This window comes from Prosopis cineraria, unplaced genomic scaffold, assembly GCF_029017545.1.
Source record: "Prosopis cineraria cultivar Desert tree isolate PC_DT_omini unplaced genomic scaffold, ASM2901754v1 PC8, whole genome shotgun sequence".
Lineage (NCBI taxonomy): Eukaryota > Viridiplantae > Streptophyta > Magnoliopsida > Fabales > Fabaceae > Prosopis > Prosopis cineraria.
In genome coordinates, this window is record NW_026555339.1 from 15,880,827 (window position 1) to 15,893,344 (window position 12,518).

General features: G+C 29.5%; 1 protein-coding gene across 1 annotated transcript; it reads left to right on the forward strand.

Annotated features, from left to right (window-relative positions):
- The first annotated feature begins 1,373 nt into the window (after nucleotides 1-1,373).
- LOC129318758 (BURP domain protein RD22-like) lies at nucleotides 1,374-4,023 on the forward strand. The gene is made up of 4 exons (XM_054963693.1): nucleotides 1,374-1,519; nucleotides 1,631-1,742; nucleotides 2,674-2,951; nucleotides 3,079-4,023. The coding sequence occupies exons 1-4, from the start codon at nucleotides 1,478-1,480 to the stop codon at nucleotides 3,601-3,603; spliced, it is 957 nt and encodes a 318-aa protein (XP_054819668.1). The 5' UTR covers nucleotides 1,374-1,477; the 3' UTR covers nucleotides 3,604-4,023.
- Nucleotides 4,024-12,518: the final 8,495 nt, after the last annotated feature.

Sequence of the window (12,518 nt, forward strand, 5' to 3'; positions counted from 1 at the left end):
GAAGGGAAGTGTCATAGATCCCACTTTTGTCTTGGCTTGTGCTTCAAGCCTTCAACCCCCAACACACAAACCCCACAATTATTATATATAATTGACAGTAGGTAATTGAAGAAAGTGAGAGGAAGCATGATCATTCTCGAGTTAGTGGAACACAAAATAGGTCATTCTCAATTTAAATCCCAAATATTTCTTTAGGTTGTGTACTTTTTTTTAAGCAAAAATTTAGGTCGTGTATTTTGGTGACAAGATATTAGGTTGTGTACTTTGATGACAAGATCATGGGACTCTCGGTATTACAAACGATAGATTGGACTAGAATTTTCCTTCTTATTCTTTGTTTCTTATTTTAAAAGTTATATATAAATATATGAAAAATGGATAATTTTTATTAAATCTCATTCAATTTTTAAATTAAATTTATAAAATGATGATATTATACCTATCTAATCTAAGGCTATGATGCATTCAAACTTGTATTAGTGCCTTCATTCTTCTTTTTTAACTTTTCTTGAATTATTCTTCTTTTTTTATTCTTTCATCTTAAGTGCAGCATGTTAATGATGGTTTTAGTTACTTTTTCTTTATGATCACTCTTATTTTCACTTTGAATGACATATCATTGAATGATATATCATGAACAAGGTGACTATTTCAAGTATTCATATGCATTAATAAATATAAATAAAAGTTAGTATGTCATATATACGAAAAGTCTTATATTTAGGAAATATTCAAGTTATGAAAATAACATTTTGAGCACTCTTGGATATACAACCATTTTGAGATAAGAAAAAAACATATTAGTATAAAATAACTTTTATGTACAAAAATCATTTGTTCAAATCTCATATAATATGAAACAATATAAGTAAAAAATACTTTAAAGCACATTATAGTTATAGTTAACTATTATATTTATGAAAATAATTAAGCATAAGTATAATTAACTTCTCTAATATTTATCATCATCAAAACTTATATTAAATATGTTATAAATTTATTTTTATGCATTTTCATGAGCTTTGGTTAATTATGGATGTGTTATTAATATCCAATCAATCTATAATAAATATTTGAACATGACTTGTTAAAAAATAAAAAAATTGTTAATTTTTTAAAAACCAACTTGTTCAATTTTATACAACTTGGTCCTTTAACAAGTTATTAATATTATACTAAATAAATAATAAATTTTATAAATTTATTTTTTCAAATAATGTCACATTGATGGTGGTATACTAAAATTTTCCCTTGTTTTTATATATTATCCTCCTCTTACTTCTTCGGTAGCATGTTGCTGACTCTGCCCCAAATCCACTCACATGAATGATCAAAAGATTTTGGGACCCAAAGCGGGGTCTCATTTCTCTGAACAAAATTGCACTGCCGGGACTTCTTCCTCTATATAATTCCTCTTGTTTTCTCCTTATCATCATCGACACCTTTAGTTTAGCTTCAGAAGGAAGCTCCTCCAACAATGACGAAGTTTTTACTCCTACCCATCATTGCTTTTCTCACAGTGAGCTTCGACTTCCTTTCTTGTTTTCACTTTTTTATTTTTTTTATTTTTCGCAACGAAACCAATTATGTGAATGAGTATTTAATTTATGTTTTATATATGAAATTGCAGGTAGCGCTGGAGGCTACACATGAAGCCTTACTACCTCCTGAACTTTATTGGAAGTCCATGCTTCCCACTACTCCCATGCCTAAATCCATCACTGATCTCCTCCATCCAACTGGTTAGTATTATAAAGTTTGTAGCTTCCTTATTTATACAAATTTCAAAACTCTCATGACAAACAAATATGCTTCTTTTAAGTACTGATTTCATGTTGGATAAAACTTAGGTAATTAAGTTAATATATTAAATATACTTTTATCCAATTAAATCAAGACAAGTAGATTTTAATATATTAATAATATTTATTATAAAATAAATAATCTATAAAAAGATTTACATGTCTAGATTTAATTAGAAACAAGCCCCTTAAACATATAAAATTAAGTATATAAATTTTTCCATATCACTTGTAGATATTGGTAACTTAGGTGGCAGCACCATCACCCACAGTGGGATCTAGAACACCAGACTTGACTGACTGGTTGAACTGGCAAATTGGCAAGGTAATCAGCCTGAAAATCTTTGAACCGGGACGAACCTGAGAACTCGGTGTTTAAATGGTCCAAGCCGATGAACTCAGTGGGTTAATCGGGTCTACCAAGCTAATGTAAAAAGCAAGGGAGGATCTAGAAATTAAACAAGAAGAAAGGAAATGAGTGTAGAATGAAAAGAATATAGAAGCTACAAGATGAGCATGCTTTTGAACCTTTTTCTCGCTCGTTCCATTTAAATGATGATCAGTTATTCTTCATCGCAATTATCTTCCCTTCTTCTAAATTACTTAGGTGGGCCAACTTGGGTCAAAATTTGCATTTTAGCCCAAACAATTACTATTTTTACTTTAATATCATGACCATGTAAATTTAGTGTTTATATTACATTTTATATTCTTATTTTATCTCAAATAATTAATACAAAATTAAAAATATAGTAAATTCATCATTTCTCCTTTGACTTGCTTGGACAAACTATTAATCTTGGAAATAATATCTTAGCATGACCGGTAAAGATTTTAATACCTATCTGGGTAATAAATATTGGCAACTCAGGTGGCACCACCATTGTCCGAGGCGGGATCAATGTCACACTTGAAAGTGGAAGGCCCTTACGTAATTACGTTAAAAAATATGGCTGTACTAATTATGATACTACGCACGAGACCATACAACATGATATTCCCAATGCAATTGGAAATTTCTTCTTTTTGGAAAAGGACTTGAAGCCTGGTCACAAAATGAACATGCCCTTCTTGTTCCAAACCTCCAACCAAAACTCCTCCTTCCTGCCTCGTGAAGTTGTGAAATCCATTCCCTTTTCTTCAAGCAAGGTATAGTTTCTGAATTCATTCAACCATGTCTGCAACTGCAATTACAAACCATGGATAATATAACCAAATCATATATATTATGTAATTTAATTTACACATTAATTGTGATTCTTTAATTTACTGACAGATAGCCGTCATATTGAACAAGTTTGCGGTGAAAGCTGGGTCACCATATGCTGAGGTTTTGAAGAATACAATTAAAGAGTGTGAGAGGTCAGAGATGAAAGGAGAGGAGAAGTACTGTGCAACTTCATTAGAATCCATGGTCGATTTTAGTACTTTCAAGCTCGGGAAAAGCGTGAACGCTCTGTCTATGGAGGTGATGAATGCTCCAACAATGGAGGAGGAAGAATACACAATAACACAGGGAGTGAAGAAGGTGGGAGAGGACAAAGTGGTGGTCTGCCACAAGCTTGATTATGTGTATGCTGTGTTTTACTGTCATAAGATAGAGAACACGGATGCCTATATGGTGCCGCTGGAGGGAGCTTATGGGAGCCGAATGAAAGCTGCGGGTGTCTGTCACAGAGATACGTCGCAATGGAGCCCAAAACATGTAGCTTTTCAAGTGTTAAAAGTGAAGCCAGGGAGTGTTCCTGTGTGTCACTTTCTTTTCCCAGATGCTCTTGTGTGGGTACCCAGACAAAACTAGGAAAAATTAACCACGAGGATCAAAAGGTCCAAATATTTGGGCATAAGTCTCAAGTGCAGAAATAAAGTTTGCAGAGGACCATGATCCATGAGCGACAATATGTTTTTAGATATAATAACAAAATATCCTTCCTTTTCTGCACTGATTGGTTGAGGTCATTCATGAATCGTCAATAATCCAAACCATGGACACAAGTGCAGAAAAAGGAAAGGTATTCTGATATTTTTGCTGAAAAACATATTATCTTTCAAGGATCGTGATTTCTTAAACACTTTATTTCTAGATTTGGGATTTATGCTCAAATATTTAAGCTTCTTGGTTCTTATGGCCAATTTTCCCCCGAATTTTAGTACTGCTGTGCCTTGTTACATACACATAAATAAAAGCAAGGTTATTTCCCTCGTATGGGATACCAAACAATGTTGTCGTGTGGTCTCTTCTTTCCTTCCCAGCATCTTCCCATTCTCTTTCTAATTTTTAACTCAAGATTTAGATCACTCAGAGCCCTAGATCAATAAACATATGCACCTGGGACTAGGCGAGTATTTTAAGGTTAGGATCGTGCCGGTTACACCGTCAACTGCTTAGAGAAAAACTGGCTATGTTTTAGTATTAGCCCTTTTTTTGGGCCCCCCGCCCGCCCCCCCCCCCCCGGAAAAAAAAAAAAAAGCATTAGCCCGTTTCAATGGTTAGATTGTGTTAAGCCAGTTGGCAACGGATTTTAAACTAGCAATTAGAGTAAAGCTGGGAACTGAAATCGGCATGGGAGAGATAAATGAAAATGAGTCTTTGTTTTTATAGGCTAAACATTAAAATAAAAAGAGATGAAAAACGTGAAGAAGAAAAAAACAATGGTTTTTTTTTTTAATTTTAGAAAAAAGCTATTTTACAACACGAATAAAATCAAGGAATATGTAAAAGATTTGAGGAAAATAGCAGAAAAGCAGAACAATACATGGTATGGAAAATGGGACTGGCAAACCAGTAAACAGGCCAAGTGACCAGTTTGGAAATATAGTTAGACCGGAAAAAAGTTGAATCAGGATAAACCTGTGATGTAATAATTACATAAAAATAATATTAATTGCATATAATATATATATATATATAAAATAAATTTTTGGTATGTTTAATTGTTAATAAAATAACACATAGACTATAAATTAACAATATTAAAAATTAAAATTTTATAACTTGTCAAATACAGGTAAATCTTAATTATAAATAGGCTCAAAAGTATCGGTATTTGCAATTATAATGGTCAACATCTTCAAAAAAAATATTTTAAATCATATTATATATAATCAAAAAGAAAGTCAATTTTTGAATATTTATGTTTTTTTAATTTTAAGCATTCTTTTATATATTTTTAGACCAATCTAGTTTTCTAAAAAATTCCGGCTTAATTTTTGGTTTAACTGATTTCCAACACAATAGCAACTTAATTGAGGTTTAACTTGGCTTTATAATGTTTTGGTTTAGATTGAGCCATTAACAATTTTAGTTAATAATCTAACCATTCAATCCAGTTCTTAAAACGATGATCATAAGTTTAATCCTACTTATAATTTCACTTGTCGCCTCCCTTTCTAAATCAAAATGAAAACCAGAAACGTGAAGCTAAATTGAAGAAAGAAGGAAAAAGCAAAAAAGATAAGAAGCACGTGACGCTGACTCTTTCGGATAGAATAGGATAGATAGCCAAAATTGTAGGCAAAAGAAAAAGGGAGAGTTACACCAAATTTTACATCAGAGAATTAATTAATATAAAATTTATTAATAACTAAACTAAAATTATTACAGTAATTAATTTTTTTACGAGATTTCAATGTAATTTTCCCAAAGAAAAAATATTTTAAATATTTTAATCTTTTCAAACATTATTTTAGTTTTGTAACCTTTATTTTAGGTTGATTACTATTGTGTCACTTTAATATTATTACCATATAAAGTTATTTTCATATTATACTTTTTGTCCTTATTTTTCATCTCAAATAATTAATATGTAACCAAAAATATAACAATTTAATTACACAGGTTGGTTTGATCTTGATTTAACTACAATCAGATTATTAACCCTCATATCAATACCTCAGCTAGTTCAATTATCAGTTTAATTTTTAATACCTTAGCAATTATATGAGCAAAATAAAATCATAATTAATTTTTTCTACCAATAAAAAATGGGGACAATAATGGCGTACATCGTTCAGGCATCTAGTGCTTGTACTTTCATCATTGTTTTTTATAGGAAAATTAATCTTTTAATTTCTGTAGTTGCGACTTGTCTAACATTCACTCTTTTAACTTGCTCAAAACTCAACCATAATCTTCCCACAGTATAAAAAATTGGGAATTAATCACATACAAGGTCCAATAAATTCTGAAACACTTTTATAGGCCCAAGGGTCACAATTACAGTTAATTTTCAGTCCAATTACTAAAATACCTTTGGTTTATATTAAAAAAAATTCCCATCTTCGTTGGAGCTCCACCACCGGTAGACTAACCACTACCCTACCAGAGGCTAGATCTTTGTCGTCAAAGCTCCAGTGTTGGCGATTGGTCAACAGCTGGTCAATTCAAGAAATAGATTATGGGATGGTTTGATCCCTTAACCCTTAGGGTGTTCAAAAAAATGTCGCCACCAAACCACCATATACATTTAATTATAAATTCCAATATATATATATATATATTATAAGTTGTTTTCAAGCATTTATACAATATGCTGTTAGTCGTTGTTGTTCATATTCAAATAGTTACTTGTAAATATTAAAACATGACTTGTTTATATATATAAAAAGTGTAAATTTTTAAAACATAGCTTCTTCATTTTGTTTTTTAACTTGTTCCTTCAATATTGATATATTACCAATATTATGCTAAATAAAAAAATATATGTTGTAAATTTATTTTTCAATCAATTTCATGAGCTATGATTAATCATGAACATATTATTATTTATAATTGAATTGTAATAACCCTTAAAAAATATAACAAAATAATAATAGTAATAAAAATAAATAATAAGATGATAAAACAAAACAAATAATGATAATAATAATAAATAATAAAATTAAAAAAATAATTAATAATGACATATTTTGATTGTATTTTTATAAATTTTGAGGTAGTCATAGTAAAGTGAATGAATAACTTAGTGAAAATTATTCTGAGTTTTTACTTGTTGCTTCAGAGTTCAAATCTTTGTGGAGCACAAGATGATGATGATGATTGTTATTATTATTTTTGGCTTTTGCTTCAGCCTGTGAAATTATTGCAATGTCTTTGTTGAAATATATATATATATATATAGAGAGAGAGAGAGAGAGAGAGAATAAGGTTGGGGGAGCATATCAAATGAGGACCAGATATTTTTTTCCCCTCATCCTCTTCGATTCTATTCTAGAGAAAATAGAGGAGAGCTCCGTATACCAGCCATCAATGGAAGCTTGGGTCAGGAGTTTTCATTCTTCTCCCATGGCAATTGCCGGCGTCGACTGGCATCTCTGTCTGTGGGTTGAATTTGTTCAAATCTTCTTCTTCCTTTAGCCTCATTTCTCTCATTCCGCTGTTGGTGACTGGAGGAAAATGCCAAAATCCTCCTCCTTCAACGGTGCTGTTGTGTTCGTGCATTGGGATTCTTCCTCCCCTGTTTTCACGGTGAACTTCTCCTCTCCTTCGTTTGATCGAGCTGCTGTGACAGAATGAGCATCAGGTTTTTCCTCTTCTCCTCCAGTCCTGATGAATAATCTCTTTTTCTTGTTTGTGTTTTAGCTTTGAATTCGGACATTCCTCACCTTTTGTCTTTCTGTCTTGCTGTTTTTATTGAGATGAGAAATCATGATTTTTTGATGTTCCTTACAAAAAAAAAATCTGTGCGTGTAATATGAGATGTGATAGAGTTGAAGTTTGGAATTTTTTATCTTGAATTTTTGCTGTTGTTCGTATCTGTTAAAAAAAACAAGGAGAAGAAGGTGGGGGGAGAGAGAGAGAGGAACTTAAGCTAGAAATTTATGTGCTGAAAACATAATTATGATAAGTTAGAATTTTGAGTTAAATTATCTTTGTTTGGAATGGTTGATGTTGAAAAATTGGTTAGGATGGAATTTGGATAGAAGAACTTGGACATGAAATTTGTAGAATGGTGTCTATAAGATGTTTGATAAAATGCTTGGAAGATGGAGTTGCTTGATTGTGCATTTTCTAAAATTTCCTTAAATTCTTTGAGAGACTGAATGGCTTGGATGCTATTATCTTGTGAATTGAGTTTGATATTATATAAAAATTTGATCATAAAGATAACGCAGCTATGCTTATTAAGAAATTGTTAGGCAAAATATGTGAATGTTAAAAAGCTTCACGAAGGGATTTGGGATTAATGTACATTTAGTGTTTTGATAAAAAAAAAATTAGGTAATTTATAAATATGGAAGGCACTTATTTTCTATAATAGAAGATTTGAAATTAGAGATTTTTGGAAAAGATATTTTGTTGGTGATTCAAGGTCAAATTGTTGTTTATATATATTCATCTTTGAAATATTTGTGGAGTGTTTGATGTGATGATTGAGAAAGTTTGAAGTTGAGACTTTTATCTTTTATTTTTAATCATTTTTGGACTAAATATTTTAAATGATAAGGCATATAAAAAAATGACAATGATATTAATTGGACATTAGGAACTTAGAGATAAAGCATTGACGCAAGAGTGCCAACTTGGAGTAAACTTTACATTTGAGAACATGTCAGGTAAGTGGATTGCGTCTCAACTAATTTTTCTAATCAAAATTTTCTTTACTAAAATATTACATTTTTCTACAAATCATTTTAATAGAAATAATGTAATTATTGGATATTTGTTGATTACAATTACTTTATTTTGAGAAATTATCTTTACCAGATTTGAAATGTTATTTGATCAATTAAAACAAGTTTGGACTTTGATTATGAAGTTTTCTTTATTTTTTTATTCTATCAAATATTAGATTGATATAGAAAATGATTCATGCGAGTTTGACATTGAAAATGAAAATTTTATTTAATAATAATTATTTTCTTGCATGTTTGCAAATAGATTTGGAGGGGATTTTATGCAAAACATTGGTTGCTAATGGCAGTTCCATTAGCCCTTGGCGTGCCATGATCAATGACTAGCTAGTTTGATTTTCGTGAGCTTTATTCTCATGTTTGTTATTCGTGGGTCTCGTACTCACATTTGTTTCGTGGCCTTGAGCTGTGTTTGGTTAGCCATACCCCCGTGGATTGTATATCCACGTTTATTTTGTGGCCTTGAGCTACATTTGGTTAGCCTTACCCCTATGGACTATGTGTCCACATTTGTTTCGCGGCCTTGAGTTGCGTTTGGTTAGCCTTACCCTTATGGACTGTGTGTCCACATTTGTTTCATGGCCTTGAGTTGCATTTGGTTAGCCTTACCCCCATGGATTGTATGTCCACATTTGTTTCGTGGCCTTAAGCTGCATTTAGTTAGCCTTACCCCCATGGACTGTGTGTCCATGTTTGTTTTGTGGCTTTGGCTGCATTTGGTTATTTATCACTGTGGACTATGTGTCTACGTTTGTGAATTGTTCTGATAAATCCCTCACAAAAATAAATAAATAAATAAATATTTGAATTTTAATTAAGTGTTGATTTCATACATAATGATTTTTTTAGTTAGTAAATATTGTTATTCTTATTTATTTATTTAATCATTTTGACTTGTCAAGATCAAATGCTAAAGCTGTTTTGTCATTATAAATTTAAATGTTTTCATTATTGAAGTTATACAGAACTTTTATTTCAAGTTTATAAATTCATATATATTGAATTGCTTTCTCATGTAATTTATATAATTATTGTATTTTATTCATTTTGATTATGCAAAAATGTTATAGTTGGGACGTTATTCATTAAAAAATATTTAGTTTGGTCTCAGATATAGCTGACCTTATATCTCCATCAGATCCTTGAAGGGATTTTGTTTCTGGGTTGAAGTAGAGATGCTATTTTGGTTAATTTGTATTTTGATAGAAATTTATGATTTATATATTGTATTTTATAAATAATGTTTTAGATTTTTAGGTGATCCACATAGACTATAGTTAGAGTCTTGATCTTTATATTGTGTTGTTTGGCTATTGTTGAGGAGTGGAGCTCCCTTTTTCTTAAATTGATATTGTAAATTTGTGTGGTAAAATTTTAGAAATTCTATTTTTATAGGAAGTTTTGCCAAAATTTTTCTAAAAATTGATGATTTGTAGCTTTTATGAAACTATTGTATAGTTGTTTACTTATATTAATTACATATGCAAATTTTAGAATTAGAGTTTTTCTTGAGTTAAGGCTTTCAGAATATGGAATATTATTCCTATGTTCCGTACCAGTCTTGCCTTATTTTCTGGGTTTGACATGAATAATCACTTGTAAATATTCAAACATGACTTGTTTATAAAAAAGTTGTAAATTTTTAAACCCAACTTGTTCACTTTTTTTTAGTAATTTGTTCCTTCAATATTGATATATTATTAATATTATGCTAAATAAAAAATCGATATGTTGTAAATATGTTTTTCAAGCATTTTCATAGATTTTGGTTAATCATAAACATGTTGTTGTTCATAACCAAGCAATTACTTATAAATATTCAAACATGACTTATTCATACATAAAAAAAGTAAATTTTAAAAACCCAACCTGTTTGATTTTTTTAAACAACTTGTTCCTTCAATAATGACATATTTTAAATATTATGGTGTGTATATATATATATTGTAAATTTATTTTTAAGCATTTTCATGTGTTTTGTTTAATCATGAACATATAATTGTCATATCCAAACAATTACTTGTAAATATTTAAACATAACTTGTTCAAATAGAATGAAAGTTGTAAATATTTAAAACCCAACCATTTCAATTTTTTTTTAAACTTATTCCTTCAATATTGATATATTAGCAATATTTTGTTAATTAAAAATATATATGGTGTAAATTTATCTTTCAAACATTTTCAAGGGTTTTGGTTAATCATGAATATCTTATTGTTTATATCCAAATAATCACTTATAGATATTCAAACAATACTTGTTCATACATTAAAAAAAGTTATAAATTTTTAAAACCCAGCTTGTTCAATCTTTTTAACAACTTATTCCTTCAACATTGACATATTATCAATATTATGCTAAATAAAAAATATATACTATGTTGTAAATTTATTTTTCATATATATTCATGGGTTTTGGTTAATTATGGATGAATTGTTGTTCATATCTGAACAATCACTTGTAAATATTTGAACATGACTTGTTCATACATAAAAAAAAAATTGTAAATTTTAAAACCCAACTATGTATATATGTTATAAATTTATGTTTCAAGTATTTTCATAGGATTTGGTTAATCATTGACATATTGTTGTTCATATCCGAATAATCACTTGTAAATATTTGAACATAACTTATTCATGCATAAAAAAAAGTTGTAGATTTTTAAAATCCAACTTGTTCAATTTTTTTAATAACTTATTCTTTCAACATTAACAATTTATCAATATTATAGTAAATTATATATATATATGTTATAAATTTATCTTTCAAGTATTTTCATGAGTTTTGTTTAATCATGGATGCACTATTGTTCCTATTCAAATAATCACTTATAAATATATATGACAACTTTTTTAATGTATGAACAAGTTATATTCAAATATTTACAAGTGATTGTTTGAATATGAACAACAATTCATCTATGATTAATCAAAGCCCATAAAAATATTTGAAAAATAAATTTGTGTGTGTATGTGTGTTTTATTTACCATAATATTGATAACCTGTTAATGTTGAAAGAACAAGTTGTTAGAAAATCGAACAAGATGGGTTTAAAAAATTTACAACTTTTTTTATATAAGAAAAAGTCATGATTGAATATTTACAAGTGATTGTTTAGATATGAATAGCCATATGTTCAGGATTAACCAATACCCATGAAAATACTTGAAAAATAAATTTACAACATATATTTTTTTTAACATAATATTGATAATATGTCAATATTGAAGGAAAAAATTGTTAAAAAAATTCAACAAGTTGAGTTTTAAAAATTTAAAACTTGTTTATATATGAATAAGTCATTTTCAAATATTTACAAATAATTATTCAGATATGAATAACATATCCATGACTAATAGTAAGTTACATAAATGCTTGAAAACAAGTTATATATGCTCTCTCTATTCAAAAATGTAAGGCATTTTCAATCAAATTTTACCTCCTAATAAAGTAGTTATCTACTTTCAAACTAACCCTATCTTTTCATATTTACACCTATTAAACACCCTATAATAAATGTAAAATCACTATCAAAAGGGGTACTTTTAGATAAAAAATAATGATTACACCTCGAAAGACTAAAATGTTTTATATTTTTAAACATCTAACTCCTTAAAAAATGCCTCGCATTTTTAAATGAAGGGATTATATAATATATTTTGCTATATATAAGTAAGCATATATGGTGAGTTGGAGGCAACATTCTTTTTGAACACCCAAAAGATCAAGGGATCAAACCCTCCCTTGGCCCCCTTTCTTGAATTGACCAATTGTTGACCAATTGCTAGCATCGGCGGCTAGCAGTGGAGTTCCTACCTCTAGTATGGTGGTGACAGCTCCAACATTGGCACTAACAACGAAACTAAGAGTGTTTTAGTAATTGAACCAAAAAAATTAATTGCAATTGTGCATATGTGATTAATTCCCTTTTGAGAGCCTTAATTGGAATTTTCCCTAAAAAAATTTCTTTGTCATTTCAAGTGTAGATGAAGAAGGAGAGTCGTGTAGATGGGACAGAGAAGGAGACTATAGGGTTGACAAAGAAAAAGATTAGGTGCGACAAAGTGAAAACAAGACAG

Excerpts from the sequence above, each read along its gene's own strand:
- LOC129318758 (XM_054963693.1), top strand. The coding sequence starts at position 1,478 with ATGACGAAGTTTTTACTCCTACCCATCATTGCTTTTCTCACA. Across the intron at positions 1,743-2,673 it reads TGATCTCCTCCATCCAACTG|GTGGCACCACCATTGTCCGA; the intron begins GTTAGTATTATA and ends TTGGCAACTCAG. Across the intron at positions 2,952-3,078 it reads TTCCCTTTTCTTCAAGCAAG|ATAGCCGTCATATTGAACAA; the intron begins GTATAGTTTCTG and ends ATTTACTGACAG.